Genomic DNA, 27,641 nt, shown 5'->3' with positions numbered 1-27,641 from the left:
GGCTTTTCAGATCAGAATATATAATTAAATTAGTAACTTAACATTCTAATTTAATAAAATACACATTTCAAACAATATATTATTATAACCCACTTTATATTCGTAAATATTTTTAAACGTCACTTCAGAGTATAAAATATCTGTCAATCTCCGAGAGTATTTTTGGTTGCCTAAGCACATGGCTCACTTATATATATTTACAATATTAAAATTACTAAATACAACTTTTTTACAATTATTATATGCTAATTTATTAAAAATGCCCTCACATAAATATATTTTTATTAAATTCTCTAGTATATAACTTATTTAAAACAACCAAATATCTAATATTATGTAGTATATAACTTATAAATTATTTTCTATAAACCCTAATCGTCACAATATATATATATATATAATAAACTATTTACCTTTTTAAAAACGAAAGGTTCCTCCTCATACACCGGATTGATTCCATTATTAGGTATAACCTTTGTCCTAAACCTTTTCCGTACAGTATCGGCCGGCAAACCGTACATTTCTACTTCAACGTAAGTCCCTACTCTCTTATCAGTCAAAAATTGTCCAGATATCACAGTGATTTTTACAGTACCAGCAATAATACCATCCACAGTCGACTCAGCGAATGGATAGAACCTTCGATCTGTGCGTCGCATGAATTCTGGCTTCAACAGATAGCCACTTCGGAAGTTGTATTCAAATATTCCTATATTTAACTGCATAGCTGAAAAAAATATATAAATATTAACTTATATCTAAATTCTATTATACAATATTGGTATTATTACTATCATCAACTCCTATTATAAAATATTCTAAATATTTTTTTTCCTAGAGCTGCACGCTTGCTGCTTTTAAGAAATTTTAATTTTTTGTCTAGTTTTAGCCGCGCTACTATGACCGTTTCACTTCTCGCAAGTACAATTGTATCTTCTTTAACAACTACTTGCACAGTGCTGTCATCATGTGGATCAAGACACACCTCATCGTTACCAACTTTAATTACCTTATACTTAAAGTCCAATTGAAATCCATGCAAATGCATTACGTCCATTCCGAGTATAACATCCCCTTTGATGTCAGCAACTATGACAGTATGGATGAACTTTTCTGCTCCAATGCCTAATTGTATCTGAATTTCTCCACGGATATTGGCATTTTCCCCTGTGGCGGTCTGTAGTTGCAACCTTATTTCTTACGGCTGTTTATAACTGTCGTACGTATAGTCCTGGTAGCTCCAGTATCCACCAACAATGTATGCTTTTTACCATACCATCGAATAGTTCTTGGTCAAAGCTCCCCCAAGGTATTTCCTGCTGACGAGTTCCTAAATTTGTGTTGTCTTTAGGGCGTTTACTTGAACTTCGAGCGTGTTCTCTTTTACCACAATTACAACAGCTTATGGTCTTGGTTTTCTTGGAAGTGAGATCTTTTTCATTATATTAACAAACTGATCAAGTTTGTCTTGTAACTGTAACTGTCAGGGCTGCGGGCAAGACATCGACCAGCGTCTTGTGACGAGCTAATCGCAGTGTTCTCTGCATTTCATAATCACGAAGACCATCAATAAATGCTTAAATAGTCAACTTTTCTATCATGTCTTTGGGAGCTGTTAGATAAGCATATCGTACTAACCTGGCAATATCGACTTCATATTTTTGAAGCCTCATCTCTCTTGTGTCTTTGATTTTTAAACTGTGAATGGTAGACGCATCTCCTGGCTCAACAATCTGAGAAAGTGGTATAATTGCAGTTCTGTCGACTTGTTCAGAGCTGCAATCTCAAAAGTGAAAATAGTTGTGATGATTACCAACCTCCTTAGAGGAGACGATACCTAAAGAAGAAGAAGGTAGACATGTTTCAAATGTTCGTGACCATGTCGCATGTTTAATCTCTCCTTCGTTGTTGTTCTCTCCTTCGTTGTTGTTCGAAATCATCTGTCTCTACGACTATGATATGAAGCACATCCAAGGCATCTCCTGGAAGAGCAATAGTCAGGTTTACAGCCTTTTCTGTTTTGGACCATCCATTCGCTTTTGCAGCTGATTCGAACTATTTTGTATAGTTGTTCCATGATAATTTTCGTGTCAAAAGTTGTCATTTTAACACAAACAGAGCCTCCAATCGCTTCAAATGTCGGCCGTGTTTCCAACTTACGTTTCGTCTCGTCGTCTTTTGTGTCTACTGTAATTGGTGTGTTTCCTCTCTCTGCTGTCCCTGTTTTCTCTATCTTCCTTTCCATCTCTTTCATCTTTTCTTCGAAAGCCAAAATATTGGCAGCACCTTGGTTTTTTAAAAAAGATATTCTATCGTCGAGAGCAGACATCTCAGAAGAGACTTTCGAGATTTTTAAAGAGATATTAGCAGAAACTTCGCTTTCCAAAGAAGAAATCTCGCTAGAAACTTAGTTTTCTAAAGACGTGACTCTTTTTCTTTCAAGGCGTCCTTTAGTCGTTGTTTAATTCAGTATTTTTCCCAATATAACATAGTTCTTTTTTCTCGAGTTCTCGTCTCTGATCTGTTACTTTTAATTCGTAGATCGTTTCCATTTTTACACAATTTTATATAAATAACTACTTTAATTTATATCACAAACTGAATCAAAATCTAAAAGTTAATTAACAACATTAAGGGCTGACATTAAACAATCTTTTATAAGAAAAGTCAAAGTTTTTAACAAAATTTTTAGCAAACAAAATTATTCAAAATTAATCAAAAGGGAGTGTTGTAGACAAAGAGTACTTTGCGTTTCAACTACACCACTCGTCCTACGGACTCGTGGTGTTTTCAAGCAACTCAGTTTCGTTTAGAAGTAAATCGACAGACTTATCGCGAAAATTGAATCACTAGTGGTATTACTATTGACTATTTCACTCATCTTAAAATTTTCACATAATCTGACCAAACCAAGGACAGCTTGTGTTATCGCGAAAACACCAACTGTCTTTCAATTCTGATTGGTCTATCAGCTTCGTGTTTTCAACGACGTAACCATGGATACCGATCGCAAAGCAAAGTTTGACGTTTGCCAAAAAAATTATTGTAGCTGTATACGTCAAAATGAGTCGTTTCGGTGGTACTTCAAACGAAGTTATAAACCAAAACATTAAAGAAAATATACCGAGTAACACAAGAAAATCTAAATCTTATATATGGAGACAATTTACGATGTTCTGTGTGGATCGCAACTACAAATTAGATGCAGAAAATAACAACGAAAGACTAGCATTCATTCTAAAAGACTGGGCCTTCAACATGCGAAAAATTGATGGAAGTGATTACAAGGAGAGTGTTATTAAAACCATATGGAACACTACTGCAAAATTGGTACAAGAAAAATATTTCTGTGAGTATCAGAGACATATTGATCCCTTCAAAGATCCTTCAAGGAAGCGAGAGCGGCTCGTGATAGTAAGAAAAAATTGTTGAAAAATAATTATAACAAATTATTTAGTTATAATAAATATTTCATGATTATGACTAATTGTGAATTATTCAAAAAATGGGTAGATTTGGGTTACCTAGATCAAATGTATTATTATTAAATTCCTTCCTCTCATTCTACTGAATTTTTGACCTATCACTTTGTTCATGAAATAGTCTAATAAAATACCACTCGTGATTTAATTTAGCTTAAAGGTCTGTCTTTTATTTCTAAACGCAACTGAGTTTCTTAAAGAAAACACCACTCGTCCTACGGACTCGTGGTGTTTTCAAGCAACTCAGTTTCGTTTAGAAGTAAATCGACAGACTTATCGCGAAAATTGAATCACTAGTGGTATTACTATTGAATAGTACAGGAGTACAATACTGAGTACATGATCTTTAAATAGCCCGCCAAAACACCAAGCTTCACTTATGCTGTCTGTGTGATTTTTAATATTACAGTAAATGGTTTGAAGGTGAATACAGAGTATGTTACCATAAATATTATGAGCTACTGTAGCTTGCTTATTGTTCGACGCTACACTTGTATTAACATAATTACTAAAATAGTTGAAATATTATGAAAATAAGAATGCAAAGTAATATGATATAATAGGAGCTCTAAGATTATATTTATACCTTCTTTAGGCGATTACTCTTAAAAATATAAAAAGGTAGAGATAAGATTCAGATAAACAGGGATAAAAATGTTTGTAAATACCCAAAATCTGCTTACCTAAATCTAAGGTCTGATAGTTCAAAGCTACCAGCTGACATCCAGCGTTCCAAAATACTTGAGGCATAAAATTGGAAGAGTCAAACCTGAAACCTGCAGGGTAGACTCTACTTAGTTGATGCTTGTTATAGTTGACAAACTGGATTGGGTATTCCTTTAGGAGGGAGGTAGCCTGTTTTTCATCAAACGATGACATTTCGTAGCTCCGATTTTTTTCTAAAAACAAAAGCAGAGTATTTTATAATATAATAAGACAAGTCTTTTCACATACTTTTTTGACATATTTTATATAAAAATTATTACTTAAGGGCACAAAAATATCTGATCACTTACTTTTAGAAACTTCGAAGCTTGAGAAATGTATAGGTTGTACATAATTGACTAGCGCAGAAATTTCAGCTCCAGCTTCAGTCTCCGTAGCGGGAGCTTTATTTTCAATCTCTTCTACATTAGTTTCTACAGGAGCGCCGGCCTCGGCATTATCGCCATCTTCGTCACTAAATGAACCATCGAAATCGGTACCTGTAGATTCTTTGGAACCCTATATAAAATAAGTGTTAATATTATTCTTTAACACTTTCACTGCTCATGTCACGTGACTTCAAGTTGTTTTGCCAGGTGCTGACGACATACTTGCGTGACATCTGACCAGTTAAATTTAACAGAGCATTTTAAATACAGCGTATGCAGCAGATAGTTCACATCTTTTTAGCGTGTTACTAAGGCACAAAGTATTTAAAATATGTTTGCCGTTTTCATAATTTCCCAATGAGACGGCATTCGCGACGTTCGGCATTGGGACATGCTAGAGTAGGGGATACAAATTAGCGCGGTCAAGTCAGACACGCGTTCAAAGAATTCGAGCAGTGTGATTGTAATGTTGCAGTGGAAGGTTGGTTGTCGGCTTATTTATTTTGTTACGTTCGCGTATAGACCGTTTTGTCTTATTAAAATGGCGGACTCTATGCCGGGACCTTCAAAATGTAAAAAACGTAAAGTACTGGTGAAAGATCTTAATAAACTAAGTGAAAGTGAGATGTTAGCTTTGTTATATGAATCTACTGACGAGGAGGACTTATTTAGTAATCATTCTATTGGCAGTAACACTGATTCTTCTGAATCCGAGGAGTATTCAGACGATGATAGAGACAGTAAGTTTTTTATATTTTATGTGATAACAATATTATTAATTTTTTTTATTGTTACAGTAAATGAAATGCCGATTCAATTCCAAGATGACGTTCACAACAAAAACGAAACTGTGTTAGAACACTCATTTCCTGACTGGACAAATATTCCTATGAATATGAAAGATTTTATGTTTTCGAAAACAAATGAACTTTTGGTTCAACCAGGTGGCAATGACCCAATCGATTATTTTAAAATGATATTTGATAACGACATTTTGGATTTAATCGTTAACCAAACCAACTTGTATGCAGAAGAGATATTCCTTTCTAAACATATATGAGAAAAATCAAGAATTACAAAGTGGAAGCCAGTTTCACGAGAAGAAATGTTAAAATTTGTTGCACTATTGATTCACACTGGAACCATTAAATTAAATAGACTCAATGATTACTGGAAATCTCATCCATTATTTAATTTAAAATGTTTTTCGGAGCATATGAGTAGAGATCGTTTCCTTATCATAATGAGGTTCTTACATTTTGCTAGAAACCCAGCCAGTGGAGAAGAAGTTCAAGATCGATTGTACAAAGTACGACCTATAATAACGTTCTTCAATAATAAAATGTCTGCTGTTTATTATCCTGGAAAAAACCTTTCACTTGATGAGTCAATGGTACTATGGCGTGGACGCTTGGTATTCTGACAATATATCAAGAACAAGCGTCATGAATACGGGATAAAACTATATTCTTACAGAGCCAAGTGGTTTAGTTCTAAAATCTTTAGTCTACACTGGAGCCCTGGATGATGCCGGTGGAAAAGGCCACACAACAAAAGTAGTTTTACAGCTACTTCAGGAATATTTGGACCAAGGACATAGTGTATACATGGACAATTTTTATAATTCCTATGAACTAGCTAAAATATTAACAAATCGAAGTACTTACTGCACTGGAACACTAAATGTGAGAAGGAATCATAATCCCAAAGACGTTATTGACAAAAAACTAAAAGAAGGTGAGCGAATTGCTTGTTTTTCTGATAATATTTTAGTTGGTAAATGGAAGGACAAACGTGACGTTCTTTATATCTCTAATGAATTTGGAAGTGAAATGACGGAATTTGTTGATAGAAGGAATAGACCCAGAGAAAAACCTACTGCTATTTTTAATTATAATAAGCATATGGGGGTGTCGATCGGCAAGACCAACTAAACTCTTACTATCCCTGTGAAAGAAAATCATTAAGATGGTACAAGAAGTTGGGCATACATTACATACACTTGATGCTAATGAATTCGTACTTGCTACATAAACAATTTGTTTTACGTCCGATGAGCCTTTATGACTACCGACTGTCAGTTTTGGAAAAACTATTAAACATTGGGATGAATAACAAGCTGAGGCCGACAATTAAAACAGTCCACATTATTACCAAAATTTTGGCCAAGGACAAACAAGGAAAAACAGTAAGAAAGCGATGTAGAGTGTGCTCTGGCAAGAAAATCCGTAAAATGACGCTTTACCACTGCCAACAATGTACAGAAGAGCCCGGATTATGCGTCGAATGTTTTAACGATTACCATCAATAGTGCAAAATTTTGTGTTACACATATAAACAAATTACGTAGTTATGTATGTTATGAATTTGAAGTTTTCTTTATTGTTCATCTAGTGTTTAAGTTTTTATCACTTTTTGTTTTGTTTTTAATTTTTTATTTAGTTTTCTTAAAATTGTCTTCAATAAACTTTTAAAGTAGTAAAAAATATATTGACACGCATGCGTGTCAATCAACACATGGCAAAAAAATTATACCTAGGTGCGCCCGACACGCATCCGTGACATTGATAAAAAACAACTAAACTCCCTATATATGGCTTCAGTTTAGTACTAAAGCAATTATAAAGCCCAAAATATTAAAATTTTTAGAAAAAACACTGCCGCACCCGACAACTCATCTATCATAGAAGTCAGCAGCGAAAGTGTTAAGTAATGAAAGCATAAATAACTTAAGAAAAATGCATGAAATATATTTATTATCTCAGTTGAAGAGAAACTGGAAGCTTAATTGGCTTTAAAAAGGAACCCACAATTTTTGACTATTTATAGTCAAGTGCCAGTATATATTTTGCAACAAAGACAGCATAGTTGTAGTTCAAAGCTGTTAAAAATAATGTTGGATAATTAATTTTCATTTTTGGTCCATATCTCGGTCCTTCGATCTGCGTTTTCGTCCTTCGAGCTCAAAAATATAAACTGCTTTGTCCAAACGAGTTTTGTTTATATAGTCTGAATGTTTGATGTTCATGAGCTATTTAAAATAAAGCTAAAATATGTTACAGAGGTCTTTTAGTTTAAAAAAATGTAATTAATTGGAATAGAGTTTAAAGAAGGCAACAAAGATTTAACGTATCAATTTGTCTGTAAATATTTTATTAATAAAAAATATACCTGTCTGGTTTGAAGTTTAGGTGCCCGTTGGTTAACATCTCCATTTTTGACACTCTTAGGTTTTTCAGTACTTTCCGCGGTTCCAGCATTTTCTGTATTCTCCACATTCTCAGTAATTTCTGCGTTTTCTGTTGTTTCGGGATTTTCAGAACTGTCAGCAGCATTTTCTACAGCGTCAACAACTTCGGCATTTTGATTAGCTTCGGCAACTTCAGCATTTTGATTAGCTTCGGCAACTTCAGCAGCTTCACCAACTTCGCCACTCTCGCCAGTTTGTGCTTCGGGGAGAGTAACAGTTCGTTTGTGATGGTGGTGGTGTTTCTTTTTATTTTTTATAATTATTTTTCTCTTCAGTGCTGACGGCGGTGGTAATGGATTACCTACAATACAAATAAAGATTATACTTTTACAGTAAAATAGACATAGTCGCCATACAAGACCAATGGTTCGCCATACAAGGTATATGTCTAATGAAACCCCTTAATTAGCGGATCAATTTGAGTAAGATCTCCAGAAATAGATAGAGAGGGGGAGAGAGAGAGAACGGGATAAATTGAAAGACAGAGAAATGAAGGGCGGCAGTATTTTAGAAATAACGGGAAGGGACAAGTCTGATACGCATGATAAGTTTAAAATTTAGTTTTTTACTATACTTATAATAATGATTATTCTGTACATACCATATACTCCAAAGAACCACTGATCCAGTTTTCGTCAGTGGTCAGTTTACGTCAACCTTGACTTTTCAAGTTTTATGGCTAAAAATGGCCAAAGAATTAACGGAGAATGGGTTTACTCCAACCGATATGCATTTAAAGATTTTATTAGATAGTTTCCCAATGTTGCGGTTCATTATGATGTCTTTTGCAGAACTATTCGTCGCGTTTTAGATGTTTATAGAGAAAAGCGAAGCGTAACTCACAAGCCAGGGGTAGACAGGCCTATAGTGCGAACTGAAGAAAACATCGAACTGGCCAGAGCAGTTATTGTAAAACCAACATATATAATATCAATTTGAAATTTACATCAATAGGTAGATCTTTCATATGATAATGTTTATAACTTGCCAGCGTATTCTTAAGCAAGATTTACATTTTCATACGTATCGTTTACAAGCTTTCCATGAAATCACCCTAAACGACTATCCCCAAATGCTAACTTTCTGTAATTGGTGTCTGAACAATCTCAATAATAATGATGATGTTAGTTTCATCTTTCTGGATACACAAATTTTTAGAATATGAGGATGGGTAGCTCATGCAGATAACCCGGATTATTTTATCGAAACGCCTTTATATTCACAGAAACTTGGAGTTTGGGCTCTTATAAGCAAGCGACGTCTTGTAAGACCCATATATTTCGCAGGGATTCTAAATGCTGAAAGGTACCGTCAAGAAATTTTACCAAGAAGGATATTTTTAGTAAGATGGGGCTCGAATTCATACAACGCTGCAAATTGGAATTTTATTATGAATTTTTCGACAATAGGGTCATAAGTTTAAATACGCCTATTATATTCCCCCTCGATCCTGCGATTTGACTCCCTACGATTTCTTTCTGTAGCCTCATTTAAAAAATTCAATTTTTAAAACTCCTGTAGCAGATTTGGAAGATCTTAGACAATGAATAAAGAATCATATTGAAGAATAAAATACTACTCTGTGGGTAATAAACAATGTTATAGACTCAATGAGAAGAAGAGTTACGTATGTAGAGATGTTGGTGGTGGACATATACAGCATCTTCTTTGATTTTAATTATTATTGTTAGTTACAATTTTGTTTTTTTTTATTTTTGACTAAAGTTCTGTGTTAAAGGTTTTGGCTAATTTTTTTAAGTTTTACAATGTTAATCAAAATTAATTTATAAACCAATAATACAATACATACGTAATTTTTTGCTCGGATAGCTTTGATGAAAATAATTGTGGATCGCTCATTACTATTGATATTAAATGTAATAAAAAAAACATCATTGGTAAAACCAGAAATTAATAATCGTTGGAGGAACTGTTAAAAGCAGAGGTAGAAACAAATTATTTGATTATTTCAAAAAACAATAATTTAAGTAGTGCAAAGTGCTGTAATGTTAAACATAATTACGGAGATAATAAGTACTAGTCACATAAGTATAACTCCCTTAATAATATCAATGCTTTCTATACACTGCCTGCTTCCCTAATTTCATTTCTGTCCAAGATTTTGTCTTGATTTAATACCATTTATACATATGTCCTGCCTATGCGTCTCCTGACAGGTACTCTTTGATCTCAGTAACGTGAGACTTCAATCCTTTGTATTGAGTGATTATAATTTTGACGTGGAACGTGTCCCAACCTCTTAAGCTCGCTTAACTTCCCAACATCTTATCCAATTTTGGCATCAACTGGTGCAACCTCTAATACATCCATTGTTAAATTTATTCTTTAAAATCCATTCCTATCTGTTTATCGATTACCCTGTAGTACTGATCCTAGATACTTAAAACTATTACTCTCCACAATAATTTTATCATCGAAAGTTAGTCTCTCATTTGTTGTAGTAACTTTATCTTTAAATAAGCATTTTAGATACTCTGTTTTTGTCCTGCTAACTTTAAACCTTTTTTCAAGAGCTTTTCTCCAATGATCAAGTCTGGTCCAATTTCCTTTTGAGTATTTCCTATTAACAGCCCCCAATCAGCTATATTGACCAATATGGAATGTTAACCCGTAATTTACCTGTTATCAGTTTTAAAAATAGTAACAATAAGTAACAGTACAGAAGAATAATTATGTCCCGTCCCTCCACACATATTTTTTCTTTAAGTATTTTATTATTATTTTCTTTTATATTTAGTTAAATTACCGTGTGTGTCGTTACGTTACGTAATCTAATACGTTTTAAATCTCTTAGATTTAAAAAGGTTACAAAAAAGAATAGTAACAAAAAATGTGATTTGAGAAGACTAAAAGATAGGGAAACAAAGGAGACAGTCGCACGGATTCTTTCAGAAAGGCTTAGTAACATGGAGCAAACATATGATTCAGAAAAATCACTCCAGAATATATGTTAAACTTTTAACAAACATATGATCCAGAAAAATCACTCCAGAATATATGTGAAACTTTTAACAAGCTCAGAGAACATCTAATAGAAAATAAAGAAATAAAAAGTTGGATCAATGACAATATACTGCAAATCATGGAAGAAAGAAGAATTTAGACTCATTTCTGATTCGTTTATAGTGTAGCGTTTTAAATTTGTTAATATTTAATATCTATATAATAGTAAAAATTCTGTTTTAAGTTTTGTATTCAGTTGTTTCAAAATATAGATGTGTTTGTCTCTGTTACATTCTCAGGTAGAAGATTATTCCGGTTAAAACTAAAATCAATATAATACGTGTTATGTGTTATTTCGTCGAATTTAAAAGAGTGGTTTTTTTCGTTGAAAACGATTTGTTTACATTCGAGTCCCCTAATATAATATTGCAAGTCAGGTATACGGTTTTTCTAAGACGTATTAACTGAGAATATTTTTTTGTCTTTGTTTACATTAATATTCCCCTATTCTCTGTATGTATTGTGAGGTAAACAATTTCCAGTTACCCAATTTAAAAGTAGATGTTTCGAGATTATTTTTGTCGGTTCGTTGCTAAGAACTAGGTCAAGTGGAGGGTAGATTGTTTGTTTTAAGTTTGTAGGCAAAAACTAGCTGTGAAACGTAAAGGGAAATTTATTTTATGGCGTGGAATTTGTAAAATTTAACGCAAAGAGGAGTGGACATTTAAATTCCAAGCAGGGCAGACGTGCTAGAATGTGAGTCAAGCAAGAAACTTCAGAGTAGATAGATGTTTGGGTAATTAGAACATCAAGAACTGGGTAAGAAATAGAAGATTACAATGGAACGATCATATAAGCCGAATGACAACAAATAGAGTAGTAAAGACGGCAAGAGACGGTTTCCCAATGGAAGACGATCAATAGGAAGACCACGAAAACGATAAAACGACAACTTACTGTAGGCACATTGAAAAACAGACAGAGTCATGTCTATATAAAAAGCAGAAGAAGAAGAAAAATGTAAAACAATCAACTAGTCTTCAAAAATCCAACACAGCTAGCAAACTATAAGATCAACAGGGGAACATATTCGAGTAATACCAAGATCATGGCTGAAGTCAACGTTTATTGCTTTACTATAAAAAACAAAATCCGTATCCTGCAATGATTTCCGGACCATCAGCTTAATGAGCCACATTTGAAGGTGTTTCTAAAAATAATACATCAAAGGATATATAGACTATGCGAAGAAAAATCAGCCGTACACAATTTGGTTTTCGGAACGCAATGGGTACGAGAGAGACTCTCTTTAGCATAGCAAGTGCTATTTCAACGATGTAGAGATGAAAATTGCGATATTTATGCATGCTTCATTGGTTACCATCAAGCATTTGACACAGTAAAACACGACAAGCTGATGAAGATTTTAACAAATATTGGAATAAACACCTGTGATCTAAGAATTATTAGCAATCTTTACTGGAATCAAACATCGTCTATCCGTACAGAGGTAGGAGAATCCGATGATATAAAAATCAAACGTGGGGTCTGACAGGGATATACACTATCACCCTCTGTTTAACATATACTCTAAGGAAATCGTTCAAGAAGCAGTCGAAGATGTTAAAGCCGGAATTCGTATTAACGGAGAATGTATCAATAACATCAGATACGCGGATGACACGGTGATATTCGCTGACAGTTATGAAGTCCTCCAGGAGTTAATGAATAGAATCACAGAAGTGAGTCAGAGATATGGACTTTCACTGAACATTAAGAAAACAAAATGGATGAGGATCTGTAAGAAAGAACAGCACATTGAAAGAATCAGTGTGAATGGTCAACCAATAGAAAGAGTAAAACCATACACCTACCTTGGTACGAACGTCAATGAAAATTGGGACCATTCCCTAGAAATAAAATCTAGGATAGAGAAAGCAAGATCTTCATTTTAAAAAATGGCCAAACTATTCAAATTCCACGATTTATCAGTAACCATAAAAATCAGGTTACTACGATGTTACATCTTTCCTATACTATTCTACGCAGTTTAGTCGTGGACTCTCACAGACGCTACCTGTAAGAAAATTGAGGCTTTTGAAATGTGGCTTTATCGTAGAATCCTGAAAATATGACCACGTTACTAACCAGGACGCTTTATTAAGAAGGCAAAAAGGAAAAGAGTTGTTAACCACAATAAAAATAGCCAAAATTGAATACCACGGTCACATCATGAGGAACAGCAAAAGGTAAGGGTTGCTGCAATTAATTCTTAAAAGAAAATTAAAAGAAAAACGAGGACCAGGGAGGCGAAGAATTTCCTAGCTAAAAAATTTGCGTACGTGGTTCAACACAACAACCACAAATCTTTTCATAGCCGCAGTTTGCAAAAAACAGATTGCCATGATAGGCACTAAAAGAAGAAGAATCTAATACGGTCGTGTAGACAACGCCCCAATATATTTAGGAGATACTTATAAGAAATCTATTCGGACTGCACTGACATGAAGTACTATTTCTATAGCCACCGTGAGAGAAACACTTCAGTTTTGATATAACCATCTACCCAAGTGTGAGAAACAACACCATGAGATTCCACAGTCCAGCGCACTGGAGAGAGAAAAGAAACAGACTACATCAAATGTAACCAACAAATTTTACATAGGTACATAAATTATTAAAATCATTGACAAATTTGCATTTGATCTTTATCTCGCCATAGAATATAAATCCAGCACATTTAAATAAATATTTGACTTATGTAAACTCCTATGTTGATTAATATAGTTTTACACAATAGATAAGTAAGAACTACTTTGTTCCTGTAATTCTAATAAAATTTAAATAACGGACTTGTATAATGGTGCAACTATGATGCACATATACTTTTTGATTAAAAAACATACCTGGTTCTAATTTGTAAGCTTCTAATGGGGTTTCTAACAACATATCACCAAATATTTCTCGGCAGTAGTTAGCAATTTTGGCTTGCTGCCTTGGATTACAATGGTTTTCGAACGAAAGCACCACAGGAAAATCGGAAGTCTTAAATGCACTTTCGGCGATGGCTTCTAGTACTTCCTTTGCTGAAATTTCGGGTACGAACGTGTAACCGTGCACTATGACCGGTTCTTCTGTTCGGCCGTTCCAGAAGTCCAATTCTACGCACCTAAAAGTTTAAAAAAATCAAACATATTACATATTTCCGTACATCATATAGAAAATTGTATTATTTTAACAAATGTTTACTAATTTTTGGCTTTAACTACTATTTTAATAATTAGTTTTGTATTACAAGATGTGTTTTGTCGTTTCATTTATATTAGGACTAAAGTTTCAAGGTGTGCTTGATAAAAAACCGTACTTTTTATTTTTTTTATTAGTCGATAAATTGGACAAAATTAAGCATAACATTTTCATAAAATGGCTAAAGCGAAAAGGCCTCCACAAAAAGATATTAACGTAGCAATAAATCTCTATTGGGACCATCATGCTGTAAAGAGAGTAATGTTTCACTTATTAGACATTTCCATGTGGCACTCCTACTATATCTCTAAGCATGCAGCATTAGATGGAAATAGCAGGGATGCTCAACAGATAAGGAAAGGAGTGGGAACAGGCTGTGTACTTTCCTCATTACTATTTAATATATACTCTAAAGAGTTATTAAATAAGTACTTGAAAACTGTACAGAAAGGTCAAGATAAATGGTAAAACTATAAATAACATTCGTTATACTGACGATACAGCCATTAGGGCTGAAAATAAGAAAGACTTGTAAACGCTACTAAACACAACTGGCGATACTGAGGAGCAGTTTGGTTTGACAATAAATATAAAGAAAAAAAAATTATGATTATCAGTAATAGGTGTAAAGTCATAACAAGGATTAAAATTAAAAATCAGGATATTAAACAAGTGGACAAAATGAAATATTTAGGGGTCTAAATCACTAAAGCTCTAAATTCGGAATCACAAATTTCTCCAAGAATAGAGTAATCAAGAGCAGCTTTTTTAAAGAAAAGAAAATTTCTAAGTGACCAAAGACCCAATCTGCAAATCCGATATCGAATGGTAAAATATTATTGTTGACTTGATGAGGAAAATGGTAGCTTTTGGATTTTTAAAAATACCATGAATAGATCACATTACGAACGAAATGGTGTTGCACAGAATGGGAAGTGACAGAGAACTTTTTAGGTGCATAATAAGAAATGATAAGTTGTTGTTGCAGCTGATTATAAAGAGTAAAACCAAAGGAAAACGGGTTCCTGGTATACGACAAATATCCTGGCTGAAAGACAGTTTTAAGGAAAGCCGAAGATAGAGATGAACTTGTAATGTGGTTATAGCCAACCTTCATTAGTGCAGTCGGCACTAGAAGCCGTTAAATAACGCCTAAGATGGCAAAAATCTTAGAATCATCTTATTTATATATTTAGCATTGGATGAAATTACTTTTAAGAAAGACGTAGGATTCGTTTCACTCGAAACACTTTGTTTTCTTGGTTTGATAAGATTGCCTAAAGAGGTGTAAACAATTATTAGAAAATCGATCTAGAAAATACATTTTCAATGGCTCCCCACGATCAAGGAATTCTATCAAGAGCTTTAAACAAACAAACCACCTTGTAGGAACGTTGGGCATGCCTTCCCTGTATTCCTTTTCGAAGAAATCAAACCACTCCTTTAAGTCTCCTCGTTTTTTTTTCGGAACAAAATGACTCAAAAAATAATTTCATGGCTATATTTTCAAAATATCTGCAACATTAACGAGCCATAATTGGACAAATTTCTGTAGGAAAGTTTTGACGTACGTCACTGGTAGTCAAATATTTTTTCTCTGTAATAATCCTATCGGGTAGTTTTACACCGAAACCCCGAATAGAATAAGTTAGCACACTGTTCAAGTTTAGACTCCACTAAGTGCGGACGCCGTTTTTGATTAGTTTAGAGTAATAACTCTCACTTATTTGTGTTATAAAGTTAGACTTCATATTTGAGTTCATCTGAAAGATGAATTATTCAAGTTTTCCAGTCTTATTTCTGTCACTATCAAATACACAATTTGGCCTACAAGTATTGTTTGATTTAAGTCTCAGGTGATATCATGGTATCATAATATCACACCAGTTAATTTTTCTTTGCTAAAATTTTGATTTAAAAATTTCTTGCTTAAACAGCGATTATCAATCAGTTCACGTACTTATCAGATCTTTACCTTGTAAGTTTTTATTGTTTGCCAAACTCGAAGAAATTGGCATTCCTGCGCATGCGCGCATCATCAAGGGCATCTGTCAGGTCACGCAGATAAACAACAGTTAGTTGCGAGTGCAACGTGATGGTAGACACAAGTGAATTTACAATAAATAAAGAGCGTTTGGTCATTGCAGTAAGGATACACGAACGGCGTCATAACAATAAATCAGTGGGCGACATTATGAATATTTCGCTGTTCTGTTTGAAAAACCATTACCATTCAGACCAACTTTGCAGGGTTGGGAGAAGAAGGCTTTTTTCATTGGGAACCGTTCTCGACGTACGTAAGTGAAATACCAAGTACTCGAGCTGAAACTTGTGCCAGCATTGAGGAATCCATTAAACGTGAACCAATGAAGTCGTAGAATACCAAACCAGAGTTTTTTATTCTACGGTCAACAATACAAGATCACATCGAAATCATTTAGGGGAGGATGGGGCATTGTGAACCATCTAAGGAAGATATGCACATACTGTTAAACCAGAAATGATTTTGTTTTGTTTAATTAATTAGGGACGTTCATTAAACATTTAACTGTCATTTAGTTGCAATTGAAACATAATTTATTTAACGTATTTTCAACAAAAAAATGACAACTGACTATATGTCAAAAGTTCACATTGCCCCATAGGGTGGGGCAATGTGAACTACTGAGGAAAGTCACACTATTTCATTATCTAATGGCTATGTTTGGTAAATAAAATCAAGTAAAAAGAATTTTTTTATTAAAAATACTTAGAAAACCGGTAACAGAACATTAGTAAAAATAGACACATGTTATATTTATTCAGAAATACAAAATTCACACTGAAATTCTTCATCATCTTCTGGATCTATTCCCGCACATGCTTCATGAGCCCATTTCAGACAGGCCGAGCAACGTACCCATCCTTCTTCATTGGCTGATGAGGAGAACCACTCGTTACAGTAAAAACATTCAGCATCTTCACCATTGCCATCATCTTGTACTTGATGGTTACATTTATTTTTTTTCTTTCCCTTACCATCTTTGGAAGGACAAACTTTTATTTTTTTGTTACTTCTTTCACTATCTTCGTGCTTATCATCATTTATTTTTTTCTTAGCTTTTTCCTTTTTCATTGTTTCTATTGCCTCCTTCGTGTTTATTTCAAGTTCTAATTCTAGCTTATACGGACTAGATGTCAGTACAGCCGTTTTACCTTTTTTGGATTTCCTCTTTGGTTCCATTAATTTACTTCTCTTTGGCAGAGGACGAATGTCTTTAGGGCTGTTTGCTCCAAATGAAGTTGTTGCTCTATTGTGTGCAGGGGAAATTGTCAATTGAAAATCGTTACCAGTATGAAGCTTTGCAACTGAGGTTGAAGCAATTACCTCATCTTGACTTAAGTGAGGCTCTGCAGTTGAAGTTGAAGGAATTGCCTCATCTTGACTTGACACTGGTAGACTATTATTCTCCAAATCTCTTTCAGTCGTAGCAGATGGTGCAAAATCGAGGTCTGTAAATATATTGGGATCATAAGGTACTATCCCACATTTTTTAAAAGCGTTAATAGCAGTCAAAGGTGTTGCAGCTTGTAAGAAAGCCTCACCAAAAATTTTAGAGATTTGGAAAGCTGTTACCACTCTGCCTGGGTTGTTATTAAGAAACTTTTCTAATGCCATATCATAATATCGTGCTAAAGGAGCCATGACACCAACATCGGTTGGCTGCATTCGATGGGTGGAATGTGGAGGCAAACAAATGATATGTACATGTTTTTCCCTAGCCAAATTAATTACTTCTATGTTTTTTGTATGGCTGCTGTGTCCATCCAAAATCAATAAGATCGGATCGTCTTCACTTGGTTTCGTTTGTTGAAGAAAATGTTGAAACCATATATTAAAAAGAGTTCACTATTTATCCAGCCACTATCGCTACAGGCGAATATTGAACCTGGAGGTGCACCAGCTTGGAGTTCAACTTTCATTCTCTTTCTTGCAAAGATTAACATCGGCGGTATGAAGATTCCTGATGATGACATGCAAATAACGGCTGTTGTTATTCCACTTCTATCAGCAGAAGTAAGCCGTCCAACTTGTTTCTGTCCTTTTGGAGACTGTACCTAGACCTGTTTCGTCACAGTTAAAAACACGCGTTGGATTGACATGTTTAGAATCCAAAGTAGCTTTATACAGATCAAAAAATTGTTTTACATTGTAACGATTAAAAGCTTCAGCTCTTGCAGCAGATGTTGATTCGGGTTTACGTAATGAAAGCCCTGGGTGCCGTTTTCGAAATCCGTACGCCCAATCTAAACCTGCAAGTTTGTTTGTTTTATTATATGGATGGTCTATGTTATTTTTTTCGGCTAACTGGAAAGCTAGGTGACGAAGATCAAGCAAAGTAATTCCGTATAAACGCTTCTCCATATCTAAGATATAATTATACAATTCTTCTTCCTGTTCCTTGGTAAAAACCGTTTTGTAGAAACCTAGACCCTTTTCGTCAGGAGAAATTCTTGTTACTTTTTCTTTGCATCTGCGAATTAACGTTGCTTTCGGGATACCATAAACTTTACTAGCTTTTAAATAGCCCATTTCCCCAGCTTTAACTGTCCGGATAGCATTCTTCAAGGCAACAAGAGACCAGGATTGTTGCTCAGTTTTCCTCACATAATTTCGTACCATTTCTAACTGCAAAAGAAGCATATAATTAAAAAAGTGTCAAGAAAATATAATGGGGCAATGTGAACCACTCCTAGTCCACGTTGCCCCATGCGTAGTACACATTCAAAATATGGAAATTAACGTACCAGTTCACAACGTATCAAAAGCAAATCTTAATTATTAAAAGCACATTTTACAAGCAACACCACAGTATCAAAAAGTTAAAATAATCATGTCTACTTACCGAGAAATCTTTAGTCAAAAGTAGTAAATTCCTTAGATCAGCAGCGACGAAACACGTGTTTTTAATTATAACACGTCTGAACGTACTCCCCGTGCGTTCACACTCATACTAAAAGTAGATAAGATGTCTACGCATATTTGTAGTAGTTACTAGATGCAGTGTTGCCAATTTTAAACAAAATAACCGATGTGGTTTACATTACCCCCATGGTCCATGATGCCCCATCCTCCCCTAAAAGTGAAGTACTTCCGGCCAGTATCTGTTAACGATTTGAGTGATAATGGCATGGAGCGCCGAGTGCAAGCGTGCCAAAGGACAACCTTCATTTCTTTGAGAAAGTGGAAAATAACCCGCCTCATATTATGACATAAGCTGGAATGACTTTAACTTACCTGCTTGGGCTATATTTTTTATTTTCAACAAAATGGCGCTCTACACGATTTTGCTCTCGCTGTCCGCAACTTTTTGGAAAAAAAAAATAACTGACCCCCACTATCTTAGCATATGTAATCGATATTTTTTTTTTAAAGAAAGGGCACATTTTTTTCTAAAAAATGAACTCACACTCAGTGCTTTGTCTGTCTTCATTGGAGAAACATCTCTAAATAAAGCCAAATGTCTGATTTAAATCTTCGTATCTTCGAATATGATCATTAATAATAGCACAGTTTGTGTTTTCTGTTTATTTAGTTAGTTCCAAATTCCACTTATTCCAAATGTTGAATAAATTTCATAGTACATACAACATCTATAATAAACTACATATTGAGTTATAATTGATGAAGGTTTAGAAATATAAAGCGAAAAGTCTTCTTTTTTTTTTATTTGACAACCTAAATGACCGATTAAACCTCTGCATTCACTAGTTGAAGACATATATATATATATATATATATATATATATATATATATATATATATATATATATATATATATATATATATATATAAGATATAATTATATATATATATATATATATATATATATATATATATATATATATATATATAAGATATAATTATATATTATATATTCACCTAATCCACTTTTATCTTACCTACATCCTGCTAAAAGACATTGTCTATATATTTCTACACTAGATTTCCCTGTTAGTTGATGTCCGGTTAAGTACGTATTGTGCGAAGAGTTTATAAAATAGTGTGCTAGTGGCTGGTCCATATCGTGGGAGAGTTCAAATTTGGTAGCAGCCATAATATTGTTGTCTTCGGATAACAGATACCTGAAAACATTAAATACTTTTAAATAAAAATTATACGGATAATTGTAAAATTTTACGGATAATTGTAAAAATTTTAATCGATAGAGCGAAAAAAATGGTTATTTTTGAAGTAATTGTGCAAATATAATGAAGGTAAGATTATAGAAAACATTAGAACCCGAGACAGTTTTGCATTGGATAAAGAGAGAGAGAGATAGATGGAGAAAGAAAGAGAAACAGAAAAGTACAAGTAATCAAGATATAACTACTCGTATTTCTTAAGAGATTAATAAATATAGGGACTAGCAGTCGCAATGGAATTTCTGAGTGTAAAAGCGTTTCTGTGTATCCATTTCAGATACTTGTATATTGTGTATGTATATACACAAATAGAACTCTAAGAAATGAACACGTGGGATTTAATATGATATTGAATTACAATTTCAGGTTTCAATCGGGCAGGGAGTATACGTTATCTCTTAAGGAAAGGCGAGGAAAGCTTCTTTCGAATTCATCGGATACACAATTTTTCGTTTAATATGATATCATCTGTTGAGGAAAGAGCACTTATGATTAAAAATTTATCCCTGTTTATGAATCTACAAAGAAATTGGTCGTTTTAAATCACGATCCAAAGTATTTCTTCTTCCGCGATTTAATTATGGGCAACAAATATTTTTTCATGAAAGCCAAAAAAATGCAAATGACGTAATTTATTTGGCATTAAGGAATAAACATATAAATATTCGTTAACGGGCAAAATCTTTAGAGACAATAGGTGGTATGGGAATATTGGGCAACACATAAGTAGTCCATTTTTCAGTGAATGTACAAAAATACAAAAATGACTGAGAGATGAGTAGTAAAAATAGAGAAGATAAATCACTAGATGAGACGACAACTCAAGGAAAACACCAAGAAAACCATAATCAGGCAATCTCTGAAACCGAAAAACCTGAAACGGAAAGATAACCTGAAGGTTCACAGGGATATAAAACATAACCTGTAGAAAACTATGACAATAAGAAATAATTCAATTAATTAGATTATAATGTGATTTCAGCCCTCCAATATTTGAAACTAAATTTTAATATTTGGTTTGGCATGATAGGTGTCGGACGTATAATTTAGCATTCGTTACGGCTTTTCTCAGTACAACATTTCTTTGAAGAAAGAACAATACAATTCAGTAACTATCTCGTTCTGTCAACTTAGATCCAAATGAATTTTTCCATGGGTATAATAATATATCAGTAACAAAATGTATGGTCAATCATTATGAAAGATCTTAAAATTTATTGATATGTAACGTTATAAACGTATTATCTTTTTAAATAATTATTTTATTTCTATTTCTTTCTCTTTTATTTTAATACTTTTATTCTAAAAATAGTTGACGCTCAACTCTTCTATCAACTAACTATTCTCTACAATTCCAATTTTAATTTGCACCCATTAGGATTTTATTTTATGCCATAGACATATATAAAATGGCAATGATCTGCTCCAAGCGACAGTTGTTTTGTCAGTCCGGAACTCGGTTTTGGCATGTCAACATTCACTTTTAAATAATGGAACGGGATACTTTTTCTGCCTCTTTTGTCTACTTTAGGTGGATTTTCTACTGGGAAATTCAAATATATTGTTAAATCTCTTTCTTGGGGTAAGTTGATAATTCTTTATATATAATATTTTTTCTGAAAATTTTTTGTCTTGTACTGCATGCAGTTTTGTATCTCATGTAGGATCTTTATTTAAATTATTTTAACTAATTTATTTTAATATTCATTTAATTATCCTTGTCATCAGCTATGTTCTTAAAAAAATGTTTTTTCTGCATTTTTTTGGTACATATAATATATTTTTCTTGTCCACTCTCCCTACCCCCCCCCCCCCATAAAGCCAATAGCGCCATGGATTATTATTTTTTAATTATTGTTCGGCTATAGGCAGGATTTGTTTTAGATTTAAAATTTCATTTTATTTTTTTGTACAATAAATAAGATTAGTTAATATCTTGATTTATGTCCCAGCCAAATTGATTTGCATTTAAGATAAGACGTTCGAGAGATTCAGTTAGACGAAGCCTTAGCAATCGGCTCCCGACTTTCAGAGGGTAGTTATTTTTTACAGACCAGAAGGAAGATTATAGAAGTTTAAATATTTATGATGCCAGCCATGTTGAAAACCGTAATAGAATTATTTTATGACCATTTATTTAGGAATTCGTAGGGCTCAAAACGGTGGCATTTTCAAGCGTAAGTTAGTGGGAAGATCCACCTACAAAATAATTTTTTTAATAAATAATTTAAGGATTATATTAGAAGATAATAAACAAAGAAATATTTCTCATATTATAGTGACGTTTACTGAATGGTTAAATGTTTTACCTTCTTGTTTAAATTCTAATACACTTTGTAGTGTCTGGGCTATAACTGGAAAAACTTCTTTTCTTTTGACCATACTGTCGAAACTTGGTTATTTGGGTGGAGTCGGACAATTTTGAATAAACCCTAACTTTGGTCCGTCCCACTGCGGATATGCCCCTGCCAATTATTGTACAAGCTTCGGAGAAGGTCCAACCCAAAATTTTTGTCCGACAAAAGTTTTTCCGCTTCTTATTATAAAAACTATCGACTAAAATAAAAATTAACATTGTGGTTATAAATTTTTTTTCTCGCGTAAAATCCATAACTTTTTGATAGTTTGAGAAACGCTCACTACCATATTTCGCTAAGCTCCCAAGGCACCCAAATAACAAATACACGAAGTTTCGACAGTGTGGTCAGAAAAATGAGTGAAAGAGATACGCTGTGAGGCATGTACAATGTGTCAGTTTTATATAATTTTCTCGGAGTTATAGCTCTGTATATTGTCAGAATGATATTATGCACAATGTGAGCTCCCAAAATTCTGCATTATACGCAATCACGTCATAACTGAAGAAGAAAAAAACAGAACGACGAACAAAAGAAATAGCAAAAAGAACAGTTGTATGTAACAATATGTACAATTCTATTCTCTATCATTTATGTGTACCTGTCATTTATTTATATCTATTTATGCGTCAGTTCCATTTAGTTCTATTCATTTATTTCTAAGATTTTGCACACGTAACTTACATAATCTTCATTTCATATTCTCTTCATCTCTTCATCTCTTATTTCTGATACAAGTATTTTTATTGTTGTTGTTTTCAGTTGTTATGTTCGTACCAGCTCGAGTTTGAACAGTGTATAACTACAGTTGAAAAAATTTTGCCAACTAATTTCTCCAATGTAAAAAAAAAGAAAAGAAATACCTCAGTTAATCCTACAAGGGAAGATCGAAGGTAGGAGAGGAGCCGGCCGCAAACAATTATCCTGGTTAAGAAATATTAAAGAATGGACAGGAATACACAATACAGGCGAGCTGTGTCACGCTGCCAAGAACAGAATTCTAGTAATGAGATAGTCGCCTACGCACTTTGGTGTATGGCATGTTAAGAAGAAGAAGAAAAAAAAAGAAGAAGAACGCCCCTGTGTATTTATTTACTTCGTACTTGGCTTCAAGGAGATAACCTATTTTATAGTATTTTGTGAACAAAGCAATAATAATTTGGTCTTTCAACCAAATACTATTAGCAGTTTGTTTACGATCGAACCTTCCCATAAACTATCTTTCACCTTCCCCGATACTATCGGTTAGGATTTTCCAAATTCCCGTTAGTAACTTTGGGACCGTAAACAAATATCTCATGTTTTTCAGGTAGGAAAACATTATTTGATTAGCATTCTTAGATAAAAGTCGCTCGCTTTTCGCTTAATTCTTCCGTTTTTAATTTGCAGTTAGATCTCCACGCGACATTAGTTTTAAATTATCAGCAAACGTGCTAAAGAATGCGGTGCACGAATCAAGGATAAAGTGTAAGTAACTATCGTAAATATCATTAAGTATAAGTTATTGGTATATTTTATTCAGGTATTTTTTAAGGATACATTAAATGCTAAGCCGCCAAGGAAGTGTAGAAGAAAAGCTTATAATTTAAATTTACCATAGGCTAGATCAGTGCTTGCATCTTCGTTATTATACTACAACAATTTTATATATTCATCATCATCATCATCATTTGGCTCTACAACTCTATGTGAGTCTTGCCGCCTTTACTGTTTTCCTCCATTGTTGTCGTTCCTGAGCAGCTATTTCCCATTGCTGTATTCCCATTTTGCGTAGATCACTGGCTACTGCGTGCTTCCATATCTTTCTTGGACGACCAACTGACCTTCTGCCATCGGGCCTTTCCCAGAATGTGGCGTTCATGAGTCTTTCGTCACTCGATCTTAGTACGTTATCTTATTCGGTTTGCTTTAATGTAGCGTACTATGTTTTCATCTCCACATACTGTCTGGAGTTCATCATTGTGTCTTCTTCTCCATTCTCCTGTTGTCTCTTCTCTGCATGGCCCATAGATAGTCCGCAGTATCTTTCTTTTCAGTACCAGTAATTTTGTCATTTCCCGCTGATCTCTATGTGTCTCGCTTCCATACGTTATTGTGGGACGAATGATTGTCTTGCACACTCTTTTTTTGCTGGTATTGAGAGTATTTTTGATTTAAGTACGGTCATTAATGAGTAATATGCCCTGTTTCCTGCAATGATCCTGGCTGCCACGTCCTTTTCATATTTATTTTCAGATGTTATGATTGCTCCCAGGTACTTGAATTCTTTGACGACTTCAAAGTTGTATTCATTGATTGTTACGTTTTGTCTAACTCTTGGTCTTGGTTTCTTCGTAACCACCATGTACTTGGTCTTGTCCTCGTTGACCTTTAGCCCAACTTCCGTGGCTTCGTTTTCGAATAGGGTGAAAACTTATTTTGCATCTCTGGTGGATTGTGCAATTATGTCCACGTCATCCGCAAACGCCAATAGTATTTTTGATCCTTGGGCGGCAAATTCGTTTGTCAGTAGTGGTTGAGCTTTCCTTACCGCATGTTCCAGTGCAAAATTAAATAGGAGGGGGGCGAGAGGATCTCCTTGTCTAAGCCCGGTGTCAATAAGGAATTCCTCCGACGTGGTGCTGCCAATTCTGATCCGTGCGGAAGCGCTCGGATCAGAGCGTTTACGATTCTAAACAGAATCGTAAGCTTGTTTAAAGTCCACAAAGATTTGGTGTACATCGCGGTTGAATTCCCAGTTTTTTTCCAACACCTGGCGTAGGACGAATATCTGGTCTATGGTCGACCTTCCCGATCTGAATCCGCTTTGACAGTCGCCTATTATTTCCTCTGTGTATGAAGTTAGCCTCTAGACTGTATTATGGATATAATTTTGTACGTTGTATTGATTAACGATATTCCTCTATAGTTCCGACATATTTGTGTGTCTCCCTTCTTGTGGATAGGTACTATATGGCTTTCATGCCAGTGTTTCGGTATTTCTTCTCTTTTCCAGACTTCTCTTATAAAGATGATATATCTCAAGGTGGAGCTTTTCTCCCCCTTTTTTTAGTAGCTCCACCTGTATGCCGTTTGGGTCTGGGGCTTTATGGTTTTTTAGGGACGAAATTGCGGACTTTACTTCAGCTAGTGTGGGCCCTGGTATTTCAGGTTCGACTAACTGGTACTGTCTTTGTTGCCCTGTCGTTGTGGGTTTTTCTGTATTTAGGAGTTGCTCAAAATACTTTCCCCATTGACGGCTTATCTGCTCGTCGTCTGTGAGCAATTGTCCTGCATTGTCTTTTATAAATCTTGGGCTGTTGGTCGTGTTGCCCTTGATTGTTTTTAGGTCCTTATAAAACTGTCTAGACTGACCGGTTCTATGTTCCTCCTCCAGTTGCTGTATTCGCGCTTCTAGGTACTGTTTCTTTTTTCTTCTCAAAAGTCTTCTCGTTTGAGTCCTAACTCTGTTGTAGTGTTCCCCGTTCTCATCTGTAGGGCGTGTTAGTAACTCTAGCCTCTTGATTGCTTTCTGATGCAAGCTTTTTTCGCACTCCTGGTCAAACCACTGGTGTTTCTTCTTGTTACTCCTTTCTTTTCCTATAGTTTCCGCTGCGGCACTTTCTATGGCGTTCATTATATTTTGCCATTTCTGGTCTATGGTCAATTCTGGCGTTGATGTTTCTTCTTCTTCGAGTGTCTACAATTTGTTTTGGATCAGTGTCTGATATTGGCATTTATTTTATATATTCACCTTATTTAATTATTTAAATAATAGGATCATCATCATCAATCAGACCTGATTTACCAACTATTGAACATAGTCCTCCTCTAGATATTTCCATCTATTTCTGTTCTACGCTTCTGCTGTCCGATTGGTCACAATTCTTTTGAGGTGGTCGGTGCATCGTGTTGGGGTTTTCTCTGGCCATCGCTGGTCTGCCTGTGAACATTTCCACTTCTTTGTAATACGTTCGATAGTGTCTTTCACCCCCATTCGTCTTTGATTCACTCGGAGTGGAAATAGCGAAAAGCGGAATAGAATAAGCGAATAATTTAATTCCTAGCTAGTCAGTATCAATCACCTGCTTAATTGCCTTGACAGGTTGTAACAATAGGCCTTTTTGCAATAACTACAGTTATATTTTTTCTAAAGATATATTCAACTTATACCTAATGAAAGTAATAAATAATTTTGAATCACCAAAGTAGAAATGCGAAGATTTCTTGGTTGACCAGTTGCTCTGATAAATCCTGGCAGGATGAAACACGTATAAGTGAATAAACAGAGACACTATACGTGAAATCAAATCTTAACTGTCTTTTTCTTTTAAATAATTTTGAGTTCCGTTGTTCCCATCATATATCATTTTTTTACAAAAAATATCTCATAAAGATATTTACAATAACAGTTATTAGCGTAATACATATTTTGATATCTGATTGAGAAGGTTATAGTCAACAAGAGTAATACTAATTTTTTACCAGTATGGGTTTCACACAAATCATTCGATGGCGAACGAGTTTTTCAGAACGGTAACTCTCGAAAAGTTCCCTGGAAATAATAGTTCTAGTTATCAGTTCTTTGTTAATTTAAAAACAAGTACGACAGTATGATATGAGATGCCTTATCTTTTAACTCCAAAAACCTTCATGTTTTTTTTATGATTTACCCCTACATAATTTCCAAAGACCCATATGTGTCGTCACTGATATGTGTAAGAAAATTTAAAATAAAACACCTTCCATCCATTTCAATTATATCGCGACACAAATGATGTTTTGGAAGAAAAGCGTAACCACTTATCCCAGAGAATCTAAAGAGCCTCGTTTTACCCTTCTGCGAGAACATACTCCTTATATACATATAGAAAAGGTAAATGCTTAGTATAAGTTTATTTTATAATATTCTTTAGTGTTATGCGTTCAGCATTTGCTCTTAATGCAATAAAAGTTTTATATACTCGTAAACTCCACCTCATTTTATTTTCATACAACTTAATAATAAAAAAAATATCTAAACCAGCCCTATGCCTACAAAGTTTTAAACTATGTGAAGTCTATAACTAGGAAAAGTTATTAG

General features: G+C 34.3%; 1 protein-coding gene across 3 annotated transcripts in view; it reads right to left on the bottom strand.

Moving 5' to 3' along the window:
* The window catches only part of Plc21C (Phospholipase C at 21C), a 363,710-nt gene that overhangs the window by 38,288 nt on the left and 297,781 nt on the right, over nt 1–27,641 (bottom strand). For all 3 annotated transcript variants that reach the window (XR_011951639.1, XM_072540713.1, XM_072540714.1), the window contains exons 6-11: nt 19,980–20,162; nt 13,697–13,959; nt 7,748–8,127; nt 4,499–4,706; nt 4,166–4,381; nt 414–727 (exon numbers count right to left, since the gene is read on the bottom strand). Coding sequence is in view for 2 of the 3 variants with exons in the window: in XM_072540713.1 (XP_072396814.1) it covers nt 414–727; nt 4,166–4,381; nt 4,499–4,706; nt 7,748–8,127; nt 13,697–13,959; nt 19,980–20,162 (1,564 nt within the window). In the remaining variant the exon portion in view is untranslated. The remainder of the gene's footprint in view (nt 1–413; nt 728–4,165; nt 4,382–4,498; nt 4,707–7,747; nt 8,128–13,696; nt 13,960–19,979; nt 20,163–27,641) is intronic.

The sequence above is a fragment of the Diabrotica undecimpunctata genome, chromosome 8, assembly GCF_040954645.1.
Source record: "Diabrotica undecimpunctata isolate CICGRU chromosome 8, icDiaUnde3, whole genome shotgun sequence".
In the NCBI taxonomy this organism is placed as follows: domain Eukaryota; kingdom Metazoa; phylum Arthropoda; class Insecta; order Coleoptera; family Chrysomelidae; genus Diabrotica; species Diabrotica undecimpunctata.
This window is presented reverse-complemented; position numbering and strand designations above follow the sequence as displayed.